Source organism: Thamnophis sirtalis, unplaced genomic scaffold (genome assembly GCF_051295495.1).
Source record: "Thamnophis sirtalis isolate CommonGarterSnake01/CBP01778 unplaced genomic scaffold, rThaSir2_p1.2 scaffold_7, whole genome shotgun sequence".
NCBI lineage: Eukaryota > Metazoa > Chordata > Lepidosauria > Squamata > Natricidae > Thamnophis > Thamnophis sirtalis.
Genome location: NW_028261387.1, coordinates 45621223 through 45639978, shown reverse-complemented (window position 1 = coordinate 45639978; position 18756 = coordinate 45621223). Strand labels below are relative to the sequence as shown.

The 18756-nt window shown below is 38.0% G+C and overlaps 1 protein-coding gene across 3 annotated transcripts in view; it reads left to right on the top strand.

The window, feature by feature from the left end:
* The window catches only part of FKBP5 (FKBP prolyl isomerase 5), a 52737-nt gene that overhangs the window by 21269 nt on the left and 12712 nt on the right, over nt 1-18756 (top strand). For all 3 annotated transcript variants that reach the window (XM_014053859.2, XM_087719900.1, XM_087719901.1), the window contains 6 exons: nt 1649-1791; nt 3763-3877; nt 14077-14233; nt 15039-15129; nt 15979-16062; nt 18372-18557. In XM_014053859.2, the coding sequence (XP_013909334.2) occupies nt 1649-1791; nt 3763-3877; nt 14077-14233; nt 15039-15129; nt 15979-16062; nt 18372-18557 (776 nt within the window). The remainder of the gene's footprint in view (nt 1-1648; nt 1792-3762; nt 3878-14076; nt 14234-15038; nt 15130-15978; nt 16063-18371; nt 18558-18756) is intronic.

The window sequence follows — 18756 nt, the reverse complement described above, 5'->3', positions numbered from 1 at the left end:
GCCTTAGAAAGTGGATGGATCACCATTCTCCAGTGGTGGAATTCCATTGACCCATGAAACTACTTAAATTTTACACTTAAATTTTAAGATTGGCACTTTTTACACAAGTTTAGTTTCGTATTTTAAATCATTTAATCATTGCTGGTACAATGCGAATCATATTTTCCTATATTTGGATAAAGTAGGGTACTGATTTCATAAGCAAAGGTCATATATATGGGATAAGGGAATGATCTTGAGGGATAGTAGGAAGAGCCATTACCAAATCAGTGGTCAGATAAAATAAGCCTGACTCCAGTGTGGATTTGTAGCCTGAGAAAATGACTCAGACAAGACTGCCTAGTTCTGACAAATAATGTATGTGTGTGTGGGGGGGGAATCATTCAGATTGGCAAGATTCTGTTACTATATCCTTATAATGAAAGTTTTATTGGCCTGCATACCTTTGGTTTTGTGATCTGGTCTACCTTGAAGTGCTGACACCATGTGCCTGCCTGCATGGTGTCATATGCTTAAAGGAAAGATGAACATGTGAGATTAAGGGCTGATCTGCACTTCTTCTTTGGCCCACTTAGAATAGAGATTACCCACTCCTTGGTAAGGACAAAAACAGATCACATTGCTTTTAACCATTTTAGGCACCTAGGAAGGTGACCTTACCTGACTTCCTCTGCTTCCTCTACAAAAGTAATTGTTTTTCTCCCCTGCAATAAGCCTAACAGCCTATTCTTTTTGCTGTGCTTCACTTTGATTTACACAAATGCCTCTTTTGCAATTGGCTGTTCTTTATTCTGATGGGCATCATGCCCTCCTCCACCCCCACCCTCTGCCTTTGCCTGCCATTTTGTACTGGGCTGCCTGCCAAGAAATGTCTTTTCTTCAGGTTCAGTAGTAGAACATTGAAATGTTGGCTGTGCCTTTTTTTAAAAAAAATACTATTGTTTGAACAGGTTTAGCAGAGGACCAGTGAAATGCCAAGTTTGTTTTTGTTTTTTTCTTTTAACTAGGCAGAATTGACAAGAATTCTGCCAAGTATCCTTTTCTAGAGTAAGTAATAGCGAGAAGTGTAAAACTAGGACAAGTGAAGCCCCCGCCTGCCCCAGTTTTGCAGGCGGGGCCTTCACCTGTCCTCAAAAGCCATGCCCAGAGAAGGAAAAGTAATGGCCACTTGCTTTCATGGCATGGGTGAGAGCAGAAAGAAGGAGGGAATATCTAATCAGAGATCACATTAACCATAGTCTGGATAGAATATGTGTAGTGAGAATACTTGGATGTCACTGTGACCAAAGAGCAGGAAGCAGTTGAAACCCTGAAAAACATTTCCTAAATTGTCTTCCTTTCCAGCCACTTCATACATGGAAGACAAGCAGCTGCAGGCTTCAGTGCAGAAAAGCTTCTGCAGATCATACTTTGCTCCAGTATAGTGTAAAGTCTGAATTGGATGATTATGCAAAACTTCCTTGCTGAAATGAATGCCACTTCAGTAAAGGACTTTCCAGTTTATTTAAGCTGTCAGATAAAAAAGTCACTGAGACATACAGTTTAGAGTGTCTTATTTTGTCATTTGACCATGAGATTGTGTATTTCTAGATAATTCAAGAAAAGCTTACTGAACAAAATTATTAAATTGAAATTTTCTTTATGTTAGGTCAGGTTATCAAAGCATGGGATATTGGGGTCTCCACCATGAAAAAAGGAGAGATCTGCCACTTGCTATGTAGGCCAGAATATGCATATGGTTCTGCTGGTAGTGTCCCAAAGATCCCCTCAAATGCAACACTCTTTTTTGAGGTAAGTTTATGAAATATTTTTCTTATTTTTATTTATTACAGGTATTCAAATTCCATGGTTCTAAAGGAACTACAATAAAATATAAATGTTTAAAAACTATGTAAATTATACTTTTATACCATTAATACATCTGCTTGCTAAAATAGTTAATATGGGAGCTGTGAATGATAAAACCACTAATATTCACATTTGTATTTCTTATTCTGGGAAAATGTACTTGCAGAAAGTAATCATAAATATTTTTTTCAAAAGTAAAAGTCTGTAGGCAATCCAGTTTTACACATAAGATGAGGCATGAAAAGGAGGAAGCAATGTTTAATCAATTTTGCAAATGAGAGAAGATTGGGTGGGGTATTAATACCCTGGAAGAAATAAACAAAAATAAGTTGATTGAAAATAATGGTATTAAATATGAGAGACATGCAGAAAACTTAAGGAAACAAAAATCAAGTGCAAAGATATAGAATGCGAAATGCTTGCCTTGATAACAGTACTTGACAAAAATGGACTTGGCACAGTAATTGATTGCAGATTGAATATGAGCCAGTAGTGTGATGTGGCTGCAAGGAAGGCAAATGCATTTTTAGGTTGCATAAACAGAAGTATAATTTCTGAAATGAAATGGGTACTCTAAAAAATGGAGAAACAGAAAACTGATTTTTTTTCATTCAGTGGATAAAACAGTAATTTGAACTAGTTATTTGTATTAGGTACCCTTAAATCTACAGAACTTTAGGTAAAATTTTCATACAATTACTACTGTCTGTAAAGCATTTTTATAAAGATATAAAAATTACCTTTCCATCCATATAAATCTTGTAAATATTTCTAACAAGTGAATAAAAAACTGATCTGTTGTTATCTTTCAAACTTTTGTAGCACACTAGCCACAAAATTATTTGCAGTCCACAAAACATTTCCAAAATTGTTGAAAAGGTTGCCAATAAAATGTGTTTCCTTCGCAAGAACAAACATTATGAGTTTCTTATCTTGCATTAGTCTTGTGATTTTTTTATTTAACTATAAAAATTCTGTTAATGTCCTATAAAAACTATGAGACAAATTTACGATAGTGGGAAGTTTAATTGAGTGACCTAAATTATATCCCCAAATACTCTGTTAGAATTGAAGTGCTTCTGATTTAGTCTGGCAATGGCAATGCTTCAAACATGTTGCAGGAGTAAAATTGTGTCAGGCTTGAAAAGGATCATGCTTTTGACACACTAAATAACATTTATGTTGCAAATGTTATCATTTAAATCCTGTTTAGGCAACCAGGTACTCCAAACCATAATCAGACTGAGAAAGGATATGGAGGCCTATGCCTGAAGCTGCATTGCACAGAGCCTGAGGAATGCACTGATTTTGCTCAGAACCCTTGGAAAGGTTTAGTGAATAAAGAATCAGTGAAATATGTACATTTTTTTAAAAAAAGTTTTAACAACTTTAAATCAACAGTTTGATTTTCTCAACAACAACATGGAAGTGATTTTCAATTGTTTTTAATGTGGGGTTTTTTATACTTAAATTCTACACCATAGCCTTGAATTTTTTTGGGGTAGCTCCTCTAATATTTTAAGATCAGTCAGGTTTGACTAGGTGCTGATATTTAGCTGGGCTTAATACAAAAAAGAAAGAAAAATCATCCTAAATTTGGGGTAAAAATGTTTCTAGATGATAGTGACTTAACTTTGACCCACCATTTGGCTCTAATAAAGTCTGTTGTAATGCTGATTCCCATGATTACTCTGGTTATAGTGCCTGATAAATCTGTCAGAATATTACTATTGAAAGCTGAATATATAAATACTTTATATATCCCTTTTCTTATAAATATAGAGAAAAATAGGCTCACTGGAAGAGTCATCGTGTAGCTTTGTCTTTAGATATTAGATATCTGTGTTTTGTCAATATGCTTTTATATGCAAATTTGCATTATTTAAAGTTTGAGCTATTTGTTTGTTCATCTAGATTGAACTGCTTGATTTCAAAGGGGAGGATTTATTTGATAATGGAGGCATCATTCGTAGGATCAAGCAAAAAGGTGAAGGATATTCTAACCCTAATGAAGGAGCAGCTGTTCAGAGTGAGTATTCTCTTCAGCCTACATAAAATACTGAAGTCATTGCACAGAACAGTTGACCTGTCTTATTAAAGTACATTATAATAGTAAAAGTAGAATCCATGGCAATATTGTTCTCTCTGTGTGTCCTCCCCACCCCATATATGACTAAGGTGACCAGATTTTAACATTGGTAAAGAGGGACACCATTGACGGGAGGGGGGGGATTCTTGATTTAAAAAATTTAAAAAATCGGGAGTTTTTTAAAACCCCGCGGGACGTGGGACAAATTGTTCACGTGTGCATGCTCACATTTGTGAACCTGTAGGATTCACCACTGGTCCTAAGTCACTTTTTTAGTGCTATTGTAAATTGATTAGTCATTAAATGAACTGTTGTAAGTCAAGGACTACCTGTACTGTTCTAAACAAAAAACCTGTAACCATATATCCCCATAACCATAGTCTGATCAGCCCTTGTAACATATATCACAGCCTTCAAGATGGGGACATCTGCAATAGGAGATCAAAAAAGATAGTTTTCAATTATAGGCTGGAACCAGCATCTTGACTATTCTGACTCCCCACAACCCTACTTCATGTTAATATAAAGAAATTAGGTGGATACAATTACATATTGAATTCAAATTGACTTACAATCGTGTGTGTGTGTGTATGTACACAGTATATCTTATACATATAGCATTGTAAAGGTGAAATTTCCACCTATTGTCACTCATATACTGGGTTCCTAATTTTATCTAAGTTCCTATTAATTTTAATGGTTTTATATTGCTGTTTTATTGTGTTGTAAGCTTCTCAGTATCACTTTGGATAGTAAGATGAGTGGCATATAAATTTAATAAATAAATAAATACTCATTAACTTATCATACCTATATATAGATAAGCGCAAAAAGAAATTAAACAAGCATTTTCAAGAGGAGAAAAGTACCTTGAGTCTAAAAGAGTCGCAAAAGATTTGAATGTTCTGCCAGTTCCCTTTTGTTTTGAATTATGCTATCCTGATGGGAAATAGTCTTCAAAACATGTAATTAAATATAATGAACAGAAATAGGATTTTAGGTACTGTTCTAAAGATATATTGCTCCTGAAAATCTCTTGATAAACTGTTTATCAACACTAAGGTACCTGTAGCTGTAGTTTCATAGCAAGTTTGTTGAAAACTTTATTTCATATATTTTGAAATTGAAATGATCCCCAACTAATCAAGCAAGGCAGAAATGTATGATATTCTAATAAAGAAAAATAAACCTCAATGGACTCAATGGGAATTGTTTTCACTAAGTGAGCAGAAGATTAGTCCTACTAACAAAACTCATGAATTTGGAATACAGAATACAGAATTCATATTCTATATTGTGGCATACAGAGCTATTCCTGTCAGCCATGTGAATGTTACAAGGCTAGCATACTGTGGACACTTTATCCCCTGTTTGCTTCCACAGGAGCTTCTGCTATGCATTAACAGGATGACCAGAGGCTAAAGAGAACAGGAATGTCATACATCACTGCAGAATATATACATAATATCAGCTGCTAATCCATATCTCATTATTTCTTTGCATCTGCTCCCCAGTATTTTTTTCAGGAGCCTGATAATTTAACAAAAAGTGCTTTTCCAAGCTTAACCAGTAAGTGGTCAGAAAAGATCCTTCTGCCTTAATTAACCCAGCTAATTGTTGCAAGCACAAAAGTATGCTGTTAGATATTGCACAATTGGTATGCAAGATCTTTATTCCCTTGTCAATTGCCTTTATTAAGGTTTGCTTCCTTAAACTGCTATTAGTACTATTACTACTATTAATAGTAAAAGAAGACAAGCTCCACCTTTGGAAAACAATATGCCTATGAATGAAAATATGTGTGTGTGTGTAACTAAACAGGCAGGCATGCCAAGTGGCACAGGACAGGCAAGAATTTACCAGGGGCTTTTTAATTAGGGGTGGAGGGAGATGGATCTCAATTCAGGACCACGCGAGGGAGTCCTGTTCTTTCAAGCAAGAATTCTCAAAGAGCAGTTGCTGCCATGAACGAAAAGCTGCTTTTAACCCCAAGCGCGATGCCACGAATGTCACTATTTCCATCCGAGCCGCCACTGCAATCCTTGCACCCCAGCGAGAAAGAGGAAGCGGGAAGAAAAAATAAATAAATAACCACCCTCCCAAGCAGCTGGAGCTTGCAAAGGGCGAAGTTGCAATGAAGATCGTACTCCTGACCCTCTAAAACTCTCGGGAAACTCCTTCGCAGCCACGGGGGGGGCACCCTGTCACGGGAGCAGCCCCACTGGTGGGAGAACGAAGGGATGGCTGCGAAAAGGCGCAAGGAAGGGGTGGATTGACAGCAAGGGTCTGTACCGCCGCTTGCCTTAAAGCTCTCGCCTAGCCGAGCTCTGGGGTTGCAGCCGCTGCTCGCCATTCCCTCAACTTGGATTTTGCACTTTAATCAGTGGGGTGCGTGCTGGGAGGAATCTCTCCTCTCCTCCTGGCACGCACCTCCCTGCCTAAAGCACTTCCTCTCACCCGCCCGATCTCTGCTGCGGGCGAAAGAGAACTGGAAGGACAGGAGAGATTCCTCCCAGCACGCACCCCACTGAAAGTGCTTTAATCAGTGGGGTGCATGCTGGGAGGAATCTCTCCTCTCCTCCTGGCACACAACTCCCTGCCTAAAGGCTAAAGCGCTTCCTCTCGCCCACCCGATCTCTGCTGCGGGCGAAAGAGAACTGGGAGGACAGGAGAGATTCCTCCCAACACGCATCCCACTGAAAGCGCTTTAATCAGTGGGGTGCGTGCTGGGAGGAGTCTCTCCTCTCCTCCTGGCACGCACCTCCATGCCTAAAGCGCTTCCTCTCGCCCGCCCGATCTCTGCTGCGGGCGAAAGAGAACTGGGAGGACAGGAGAGATTCCTCCCAGCACGCACCCCACTGAAAGCGCTTTAATCAGTGGGGTGCGTGCTGGGAGGGGTCTCTCCTCTCCTCCTGGCACGCACCTCCCTGCCTAAAGCGCTTCCTCTCGCCCGCCCGATCTCTGCTGTGGGCGAAAGAGAACTGGGAGGACAGGAGAGATTCCTCCCAGCATGCACCCCACTGAAAGCACTTTAATCAGTGGGGTGCGTGCTGGGAGGAATCTCTCCTCCTGGCACACAACTCCCTGCCTAAAGCGCTTCCTCTCGCCCGCCCGATCTCTGCTGTAGGCGAAAGAGAACAGTTTAATCAGTGGTGTGCGTGCTGGGAGGACAGGAAAGATTCCTCCCAGCACGCACCCCACTGAAAGCACTGCCTTACACTTAGTGTGGATGGGCGGGGGAGCGAGCAACAGCTGATGGGCGGGGGAGCGAACGAGCTATAAAAGCGGGACTTTTTGAAAACTGTGCGCGGCGCGGGACAAATTGTAGAAAAGCGTGCCTGTCACGCTGAAAGCGGGATGTCTGATCGCCTTGTATATGACTAGTATTTCTGATTTGTGATTCTTTTTTCCTCTGTGTATATGTGTTATAATATTAAAAATAGAGATTATCTGTTGAGGCAAAAGTTTGCTGTTATGTCATTCTAGTTATGGTAATAATAATATTGTGTTGCAAGTTCTCTCTTCCTGTGGTTTTGGATACAAGTCTACACTATATCAACCCTAAATTCTACAATGGCCTCTAAAGGAGACTAAGCATATACTCGCAAGTTACATATATTTTGATTTTTTTTTTTAGGCTGAATATGAATTCCTCAGAAAATAAGATTCTAATATTGCAAATGCTATTCTCACGCCCTCTTTCATCATTGCCACCTTTATGGCTTTTTTGTTTCTTTATGATTATGACTGCAAGGTTACTTTAATTTAATTAATATGTTTTGTTCCTGATTATATAATCCAGGCCACAAATCATTGTAGACATATTTGTAGGTATCTTAAATTGTTTGTTTGCCTATTCTTCAGAAATGTCAAATAACCACATTTCTTTGAACAGCATGCAATTCCAATGACAAATAAGAAAATGTTTTTTTTTTATTATATAAGCCAATAAAAAGCAAAGGGCAATCGTCTGTTACTATTTTCCATTAATTAAGAGAACAACTTACCTCATCTCCCTCTTCTTGCTTTATTAGTGATGGAGGCTTATGGGAAGTAGATGCTAAAGTTAATTGAATCATTTCAGATATATGTCTAAAAGATAAGATCCAGGCACAGTAGTGGAGATTAGTCTAATTTTCTAACACATTTTTCTTTCTATGAAGCTGGGGTTTCCCCCTTGTAGGAGGAAAAAAGTTTGGAAAATATAGCCTACTTTTTTATAAACTTGCTCTCTAAATTATAAAGAATATTATTCACATGAGGAAGAATAATATTCTACTGATACTGTAGGGTAGGGTTGTTCATTCCTTATGTTAGAATATCTAGATGGCATGTGATAATCAATAGGCATCATGCCTATAGGAGCAGTGTGTACAGTGTGTTTGTCCATCACACACACCACACTGCTTCCAATACTGAATATGGCAAGACATATTCTTGACAGATGAAGGTTTCTGTAGTTTGTCCATCTCCCATGGAATTTTCCTATTTTCAAGGATAATTTTGTGTTCCCTTAGAGTGATATCCTTTCTCTGTAACAGCAGTAGAACTGTCAGATTGAAGGTGGGATTCTTCCATCACATTTTTACCATTTTTCACTTCATTTCTGTCTCTCAGCTTTGCCTGATCAATCCCCTGAAGCTTATTACATGTGCACAGAACTACAACTGGCAAGGCATTGTACTTCCACATCCTCACTAGCTTTCTCCTTTTCTTGGTAGCTTTTTTAAAAAAAGTATTATCTTGGAAACAAATAGGGAAAAGAGGTGATGTTGATTGTCTGTCCTCCATGCACTATTACTAACGTTTTCCCCTCCCCCCTTGCTTCTAGCCTGATCATGTAGGCTGTTATCCCTGTAAGACGGGAATTTTATTCGTGCCTATTCTGATTCCCTGTTTTTTCTGTCATTCATTTTCTCGGGATTGCCAATTCAGGGAAACATATTAAGTAGTATTGTTTCCACATCTCCTGACCTTAGATATTGTATCTGTATTGTCAAAAATTATGATAACAACCCTAAAATAAATTTTGAGTGGCATGGAAATAAGATGCTCAAAGGAAGTAAATATATTGTGCCTATGAGCCTTGAGAATCCAGAGTGGGATGGAGCCCATCAAATGGCTTATTTGGCTGTGTGTTATTGCCCAGGGTAAGGGATTTTTATTTGTTTTTATTTGTTTTCTATACTATGTTATTATTGTTTGTAAGTCACCTAGAGTCACTATGATATGTCAGTGATTATCTTCTATTCTAGGAGACAAATTTCTTTGGATTGAGAACCCATTTCAGATTTCTTGTCAACTATAGTGAAGTGGAAATGTTTTGGTTGATTTAATATGAATATATAGTAGGTTGGCGGAAAACCAGAAAAGTAGTTCTGACTGTACTTTGAAAACAAGCGGGCGATTAAGTTTGCACAACAATCATTAACTGACAGTGTTTTTGCTGAGTTGTAATAAAACCCAGCGTTAGCTAGGAAGCTAATTCAAAGACTACTGGTGTTACTATAATTAGGACATACATGTAGTTGTTTTAAAATCTTAGGGAAGGATTTATGAAGACAGTCTTATTAACTTGAATGATAGGACATATTTCATTGCTATGCTTCCTAAAACACAGACTATGCTTGTATATTTGCATTTCAAGTTACTATGTAGCCCTCTGCTGTTTTAATCAAGTTGTACAAATTGCTGTCAGTGCACAGAGTTCATGTGCCAGCCACATTAAGAACACAATGTTCTGTGCTCTTCAAAACAAAATTGCTCTAGGCACAGGGAGAACAATAAGTCAACTCAACAGCTGAACTGATGTTCCCTAGTCTGGCTGGAATTTCTTACTGTGCAATCCAAGTGTAATTCAACCCAAGTGATCTCTTTCAGATAGTATTTAAGTAAGCTTTGATAATCATGTTATGGAAGTATTTCCTGTACTATATTTATGCAGAATAATTTTATCAAAGAGTGAATTTAGTTAATCAAGATTGTTGGCACAGAACAGAATGGGACTACCCCAACCTAGTATATATCTAATACTATATTTATATATATGAGTTAATTATTTTGAAATTTGTACATTACACTTTTTTTCTAGCCACAATCCCCCACACCTTTACGTCCTGATAAAGATACTGAGTAGAAACTATAAAGTTAACAAAACATTGCAAGAACTCATTTTATTATCTGGAAAGGGAGCTTCAAAGTTCACATTAAATGCCAAATAATGGAACGTCTATCTTTTGCTACTACTTTTAAATTCAGATGACATTTTATTGCCCAGTTACAGTTAGAGAAAATATTTTGCTTTTTCTCTTATTTTCAATGTAAAGTTCGCATAAATTCTACAAAAACAATAATATATGGTGATACTTTTACATCAGAAAGATTGTTCTACGTAATATATACTCAAAACTATACCTGGAAAATAGAAATGTCTTTAAAATAATAGATTAGAATCTTTGGAAACTCCTTCACAGCTATCAATAGATGCTGTGTTGACACTAACCCAATAATGCTGCTTAAGAATACAGGGAGATAATTAATTTAGATGTCTACTAGTCTTAAGTATTGTAATACATAAGGTGATTCCATAGAATTTTTGACCCCTTTGTTCTAGTGATACAGCCACTAACAACTTCAGTACTGCAAGTCTTCTGTGTATCATTGTAGACAGGTTTCATGTTCCCTTAGGCCACTCATAACATACTTTAGAGAAATATACACAATATAATACCTAAAATATTGCCTCAGATAGGATACTTAGAAAGGATACTCACAGTGCTCAAGAAAAGGAAAATACTGTTTGGATTGTTTGTTTTTGCAAAAGACAAGTGTTACAAGCACTTGGCGAGTCATAAAATAGGATTTGGTAAAAGAAAAGCATACCTCCAAGTATCTTACGTTTTTGAGGCAAAAGGTGTTGTTTCTCAGACATAAAGAGAGAGTTCCTAGAATTCAGACCTACATTGTAGTCTCTTTATTATATTACCAAACAGTATAGACAATAGTGAATTAGATGGACATGCTTTTTGCTCTGTTTTTCCATTGAGAAAAATATACTTTTCTATTGATATACCAGTAGTATAAGAGATTGCACTCAGGAGATTGTCAAATAGAAAGAAAAATGTAAGATTTAGAATGTGTATTAGTAATAATGGAATGAAGCTCACATTTCAAAAGGACTTGAGCTCTTTGTTTATGTGAACAAAATCTCTGGTGGAAAGTGGTTTTGAATTCCCATCCAATTTAATTTTATAGCATTGTATGCTATGTTTCTGGCATCTTGCTACATTTCAATTTTTTTATGATATGCATACTTGATGATTCACAGATACCTAAAATTCGTAACGTTGGCTTCTAATGCAAAAGGCTTTTAAGGAGAGGGTTGTTTTGTTTTATATTTATATTGGCAATTGTTTTTATTAGAACACAAAGTAATTATTTCAGTATGAGAAGGCCAAGAGTTAGAAATTACAAGGAAGAAGCAAAAGATTACAAGGGTTTAACTAATTTTTACACGGATTATAAATACAAGATGTTGTAGTGCCTTAAAGAAAAATAAAAGTACTGTATTATGAATGTTCCTAGACTAGAAACGTTTTCATGAAATACCTGAAGCATTTCTTAAGCTAGCAAAGTTGTCAGGGGGTTAGTAACACAATGTAAACAAAGTAATAAAATTACAGAATGTTCAGTGTATGTAAAATTAATCCATGGACCACTCAAATAGCAATGTTAATGATAACGAAACATTCTGGCATTGGTAAGCTAAAGAACAGAGTAAAACTCCATCACTTAAATTCAAACCATGCTGACTGACCCAAATCTTTTAATTATGTGAGATAGCTGTCTTGAGCATTCCTTGGTTGAAGTGTATGGATTATACTGTGACTACAAATGTTACATTGAACGATGGGCAATTAAACAAACTTTTGATAATACATTAGGCTTTTGGAACAGCATTGTCTGAATACAATTCTGGATTTGTTTGCAGATTCTTGTCTATAGACTAATCTCTAGTTTAGACTTGATATGTGTCCTGGTTTTGGTGATAAATTAGAGCAGAATTTCTGCAGAGATAGGCAACGGGTCCCTTGGGTTCTGGAATGTTCCCAGGCATCTCTTCTGATTTCCATCACACCTCTGTCTATATTGTTTACTAAATGATTTTTAGAGAGATGGTATTATATTGTATACCACCCAGAGCCCTTCTCTGAGGGAAATGGATGGTTAAGATATGAAATATAAATAAATAAATTCTGCCAAAACAACTAAATCATTCTATAATATCAATTTGTGCTCACCAAGATCCAATAGAATGGTAGAATGCACCTTATATTCTCAGGTGAGGAAGGAAATACTTCCTCTTTTGGTAAATGGTTTTTTTTATGATTGGCCAAGGGACCCATTTTTATGGATAGGTAGGTGGCCTGACCTTGAGCGGACTCATTACATGATTTCAAGGTTCTTAATGTACTTCCATTGAAGAACACTGTAAGTTAATAATTACAATGTTTAGTTGATGTAAGCTTTAAGCTGTGTTAACAACATGTCATGCAAGTGTGCCATTGGGCTTTTCCTTTTGCAGTCATTGAGAGACATCTTGCCCATCTGTATAGCCCAATTACTGGCTTAGAATGAATACAGAATTCATGTTCTTTCAATAATTTAACACTCCCAATTGGGGGATTATACCAAGTGCTTTGGAGATTGCAAAAGAAGTGGGAAAGGGTTGGTGAGAGAGGTCATGCCCAGTCATTCTCACACATGTATCAATGCCAGTTCCTACGTATGCGTATACATATGCATAACTTCTGTAAACAACAATCTGGCTTAGCCTCCCCTATTTGGATGCCTTCCAATTATTATTATTATTGTTTTTTTGGCAACATAACAGAAGTGTTTTACAACTGCCTTCTTCCATGAATTGTTTTCTACTTCCAGTCTAGCCTATGGCCTTGATGTTTCCATGATAGTCTTATAATCAGTTTCTAATCAGATATGCCCCTCCTTAGCTTTAATGATCAGTGAACATCAGAATTCTCAACCACTTAATTCCTTGTTACTGACCGTATAACTTTGTTTTATATCTAGGATTGTATTTATGGGGTGGTAATCTTAGAGCATTCTGCAACTTAATATCATTTTTATATAACTTTGAGGAAATAAATGTCCCCATACCTATTCTTCCATTTTCTTAGCAGGTGTAATTGTAAAGAAGTTTGTGATATTTGCAATAGTTTGTGCTAATTTTGTATTTGTTTTTTTTCCTTTTTCTTTCATGAGCTACGGTATAATGCAAAGAGAATTATTCCATTAAAATATGTGCATAGCTTTCTTTAAGAATATTACTGACATCCTGTTGTTTATTGGTGTTCCATTACAAAATAACAAAACACAAATAGAAAATATTAATATTTATAAATTGTAATATTAATCTATAGTACTTATAATAAAGCAAACTATCGGTGGCTTACTCACAACATCGATAGAATAGAGACATAATACTCTGCCTGACAACAAAGTTAAAGCTATCTGGCTCTTCCTTTTGAAGCAAATTATCATCTCAGTTCTTGCTCCTATCTAAATTCACCCTGTTATCCCCAGAGTACCAAAGAAATTATATCCTGCCAATGTAATGCAGTGCCATTTGGCAGTTTTTTGTGTTCAGGCAGAATGGTAGTAGCTTTTGTAGCACTGGGTTAAATCCAATCTGGGTTCAAAATTAGGCAGGATTTTGCTGTCTGATACTGAGAGCTGCCAGCTTCACACAATTGCCTCAGAGAACTGGCCCACAATGTGAGTAAACCTGTCTTCAGTTCTATAGGCTAAGAACAGTTGCTTTTAGACAAGATGGTGGCACATAAATTTAATACATAAATAAGTAAATAAAATTTAAGCTTTTTTTTTAAAAAAAAAGTTAACATCAATCAGTTTAAGCATGGACTCATTTTAGAAATAGGGAAAAGTAAAAAACAATGTGATTTTGAAGTTTGCTTTGGGACCAAGTTCTTCTCTTATGCCAGCTATGGTGAAGACAAGAATGGCAACAAATAATGTGTTTTGATCATGCTGTTTAATGCATATTGAAATGTTGTTGGTACTGCTTTACATTCCATAACATTTCTCTTTCTCCCATACAGTACAATTGAAAGGGTTTTGTGACGGCAGAATGTTTGATTGTAGAGATGTAGCTTTCACTGTTGGAGAAGGGGAAGACCATGACATTCCCATTGGAATTGACAAAGCTCTGGAGAAGATGCAAAGGGGAGAACACTGTATCTTGCATATAGGAACACAGTAAGAAATGTGGGAGGGGGTGTTTGTCATCTGTCCGTCCCCCATTTATTGTTTGTTTGTTTGTTTGTTGTCTTTGGCTCAAGTCTTTGCTTTCAGTGTCCACCTGGAGAAGCCTATACATTTGGGTTTTTTTGCAAGATTTTTGAAAGTGGCTTGCCACAGGTTCCTTCCCAGACTGAATAAGTGAGTGGCCCAAAATCATTAGTGTGTTTCATGCCTAGAGCAAGATTAGAATTCCCAGTTTCCTAGTTTCTAGCCTGATACATTTAACCACTACAAGAACCTGGCTCTCAATCTACTTTTACATAGATAGCTTTTATACAGATCTCATTTATACTTAACACCATAGCTGGTGCTAGCTGATTGTTATGTAATGTAAATTGTTTTAGAATAAACCACTTCTTTTAAAATATATTTAAAATGATATTTAAATAGTGTATAGATAGAATTAGGCCATTATTTCAAATATTCTTACCATTTGCATATCCACTGCTTAGTGTAATTTCAAGATTTTGAAAAACATTAAAGGATAATAAGTGCATGAAAAATTGAAAGAGAATGCACAATATATAACTGCATCCAATCTGAATACAAAGTAATAACATTGAGTCCAGTATAGTATATAAGTGTTTTGACCCAAATGAGCTACTCAGATATTGGTTTCCTAGGCAACTCATGTTTCGTCTCCAGGACCTGATATGTAGCTAACCAATTATCTCCCTGTGAATATAAATATCCAGAATGCTGAATAATGTGCCTTATCCTGAGTCATTTCTGCTATATTTTTTCCCATGCTTTATTTTAGATATGGGTTTGGTGAAGGTGGAAAGCCTGTATTTGGCATAGAACCAAATGCTGAACTTGTGTATGAAGTTACATTGAAAAGCTTTGAAAAGGTGAGAATGGAATTTCTTCAAATAACAAACCATCCTGTACACATTGGATGTTTACCCGCAGGAACTTTTCTACAGTGAATACATTTAGGAAGATCCATTTCCAGCTCCATCCGGCATGTTTGTCACAAAAGTTGGTAAAGATATGTCAGCAAGGATCACAGTGTTCTTGTGTGTGTTTTATTGTTTTGGGTGGGGTCCAAGACTTGTCCTAGGCTTGTTCCTTTTGTACTTCTTTTTCTGGTTGAAGAAAAAAAAACATGTCCTGCCAAACAGTACTGAAAGGAGGGCAGGGCAAAATTGCTGAACAGGCTGTGCCCTTTTTAGGGTGATGGAGAATGTACCATCTCTGTAAAGTACAGGGAAGGAACAAGATGTACATAAGGTGGAGCATTGATGCCAATCTATAATGGGAAATGTTAACAGGAAGGAAACTTAAATGAAAGAAATCTGTCTACCCGCAGGAGGATTGTATAGGCTTCTTTCATGATTCTGGGTTATCCTTTCATACTTTTTAACTCCTCTGTCTTCAAGACAGATTTAAGTGGAGCTGAATATATTTTGGACTGGAAAGAAAATATCAATGATATCAATATGGGACTACTTCAAATTTCATTCTGCCTTAAGTTCTAAAGCCAAATATAAATTTGTGAATATTTTTATATACAATTATTTCATTGATTGCTATTAACTTTTGCAGTGGTTTTAAAAAGACTCTGTATTGGGATTAAGTAATACTAAATTTGAAATTAGCAAGAGTTGACAAATCTTACTGTATTATGAAGTATAGTTTAGATTTTCAGCATTATATCACTTTGTTATTTGATTATTGCTAAAAATACTTGGTTATAGGCCAAAGAATCCTGGGAGATGGACACCAAAGAGAAACTAGAACAGGCTGTTGTTGTCAAAGAAAAAGGAACTGTGTATTTTAAGGTATGTGTCAGCATTGTAGCATGAAAAAACTTGTCTCCTATTGATAAGCCTTCTGTAGTTCATTTATTTGCTCAGAGAATCTCTCCTTCTTAACATTCACCTTTCCATGGCAAAGGTCTTTACCTTTCAATGGCAGATAGCTTTCTTAAAAGTAGAACAGTCTCTAAGCTTTGGTTTGGAGAGCTGAGCAGTTGATATCCAGTATATGTGGATCTGTCATAATGTATCATATTTTTCAGAGTATAAGGCGCACCTTTTTACTCCCCAAAAGAGGGTGAAAATCTGAGTGCGTCTTATTTTCCAAATGTAGCCCCGCCCACCTGGACCGTGCGTTGGATTTTCAGGTGGTTCCAGGCAGCAGGGTTCCTCACTTCCACATGGAGACTGATTCCCAAAGCAGCTCAGGGAATTACATTGAAAGCGGAGAAGGTTCAACCCCCTCAGGAGCCGCCAAGCGCTTGCCGCCCCTCTGACACCCGCTGAGCCTCCTCCCACTGCAGACACACCTTCTCTTTTCCCTTAGCCAGATTCACCACCTGAAACGTGAGGATCAAAGAGGAAAGAGCTTTCAGATGGCAGCGCCTTCTGTACACACCATTTTTGGAATCGGGGAGGGTATCCACCACCTGAAAATGCTTTCCTCCATGATCCTCACGGGTGTCAGAAGGACGGCAAGAGCTTGGCAGCTCCTGAGGGTGTTGAACCTTTCCGCTTGCAACATCATCGCCCTGAGGGCATCGCTGGCAGCCGTTTCCCGCAGCTCAGAAGGTGTGTGCTATCCCTCCTGCTGCTGCTCGGCCTGAAAACACTTTCCTCCATGATCCTCATGTTCAGGCTGAGCTGTGTCAGCAGGAAGAGCACAAGAGTGGAGCTGCTCTTTTTTCCATGGGGCAGAAGGTTTTGAATCAAGCTTGATTGTACCCCATTCCAGGTTTTTAACTTCCTGATCTAGTGTCAAGAGAAATCTAGCAACTCTGAGGCACCTCTCATTTGCAGGAAGAGGAGGAGGGCGGCTTATACAAAAGCCTCTGAGTAACTGGGAAAGAAAGCCACGCTTGGAACTTGCCAAAAACTGCCGCCTGAAAAGCATGGCAGCTGGAGTGCCGCGGGCGGTAAGCACGCATGCACATGCTGCATGTGTGCTGCACGCATTCACATGGATGTCGGGCCCCGTTGCAGTGTACCGGTTGCAACAGGATCCAGAACCCACCACTGCTGCGCTGCCACCCAAAAATGCTGTTACAGCGATCTCTGCAGAGCCCACTTCACTTGCCCCTTCTCAGGCAGCTCCAGGTGGGAGAGATCGCAGTAACAGCATTTTGGGGTGGCAGCAAAGCGATCTCAGGAGCTTGATTGTATCCCATTCCAGGTTTTGTGGAGAAGAGACTATTCTTCTTTTCTCTTCCTCCACTCCCACCTCCAATCTGCCTGGATCTGTCATGCAGAAAAGAGATATAGTAGCTGGGAGCCTGGCACCTGCTTTTGCACCAAGACTAAGGAAGCAGGATTGCGAAGAGGGTTGTGAATAAGCCCGTTTTTTCAAGGAGGCAGCCTTGCTGGGTCGTATTCTTTGGGCTTCCCTTTTGCTGCTCAGGCACCACCATGAGGAACTGTTAATCCAAATGGAAGGGATCCCCACTCCTCCTCGCCCAATGGGACGTTCTCGATCGAGTCCAGCAACGGCCATTCAGCAGCCCCCACGGGTCTTTCTCTCTGAAGAGAAGAAGAGAGCTGACTGCCGCTCCTTGGGATAAGCAGCTCTGCATGGTCGCTGGTCAGAGGGAAGGGGAAAAAAAATAAAGCATAGAGAGATATGTTTAGACCTGCCCTGCCGTGGGGAGAGGTAGAGAAAAGTGGATTTGAGATCGATAAAAGCCTTACCCTTTAAGATGATCAAGCCCCCACACATCGCGTTTTTGCCCTCCCTGGCCCCCAGAAGCACTTTGCAGGCCTCCCAAACTCTACATGTCTCAGTATTCAGAGGGCCTGCAGAGTGCTGGGGGGGGGGGAGAGGAGGGCAAAACCTTTTTTAAAAAATGTACCTCTTCAAAATCTTGGTGTGTCTTATACTCCAGTGCGTCTTATACTCCAAAAAATACGGTAGCCAAAATAGGGGCATTTGACATTACAACTTTCTGTTATTAAAATTCTTAACTGCAACTTGCCTATTTCTTTACTATTGAAATGTTCCCCTTTCCCCTCATTCTTCTATTACTGATTGTTCAAATTATAACTGACATTTAAGAAACAAATATGTTCTACTTTTCAATGTAATACTCCTCTTTAAGCTTATTTAATCTTATTCTTAGGAAGGCAAGTACTTGCAAGCAGTAATTCAGTATGGAAAGATTGTATCCTGGTTAGAAATGGAATATGGCTTATCAGAAAGGGAATCTAAAGCTTCAGAATCTTTATTGTTGGCAGCCTTCCTCAACCTTGCTATGTGCTACTTAAAACTACGGGAATACACTACAGCAATTGAATACTGCAATAAGGTAAAAACACATCTAGCCTTGTGGATCTGGGGAAGCACTAGTGATGTTTGATTTCAGTATTTTCTCAATCTCCTTAATTTTCATTCTGGGTGCTTTTTTTTGCTCCAGTTAATTAAATATACTAGAAATAAATATCAAATGATGCAAAAAAAGCTTTACAAAGCAAATAGATATATATAGATCTATATCTAATAAATGT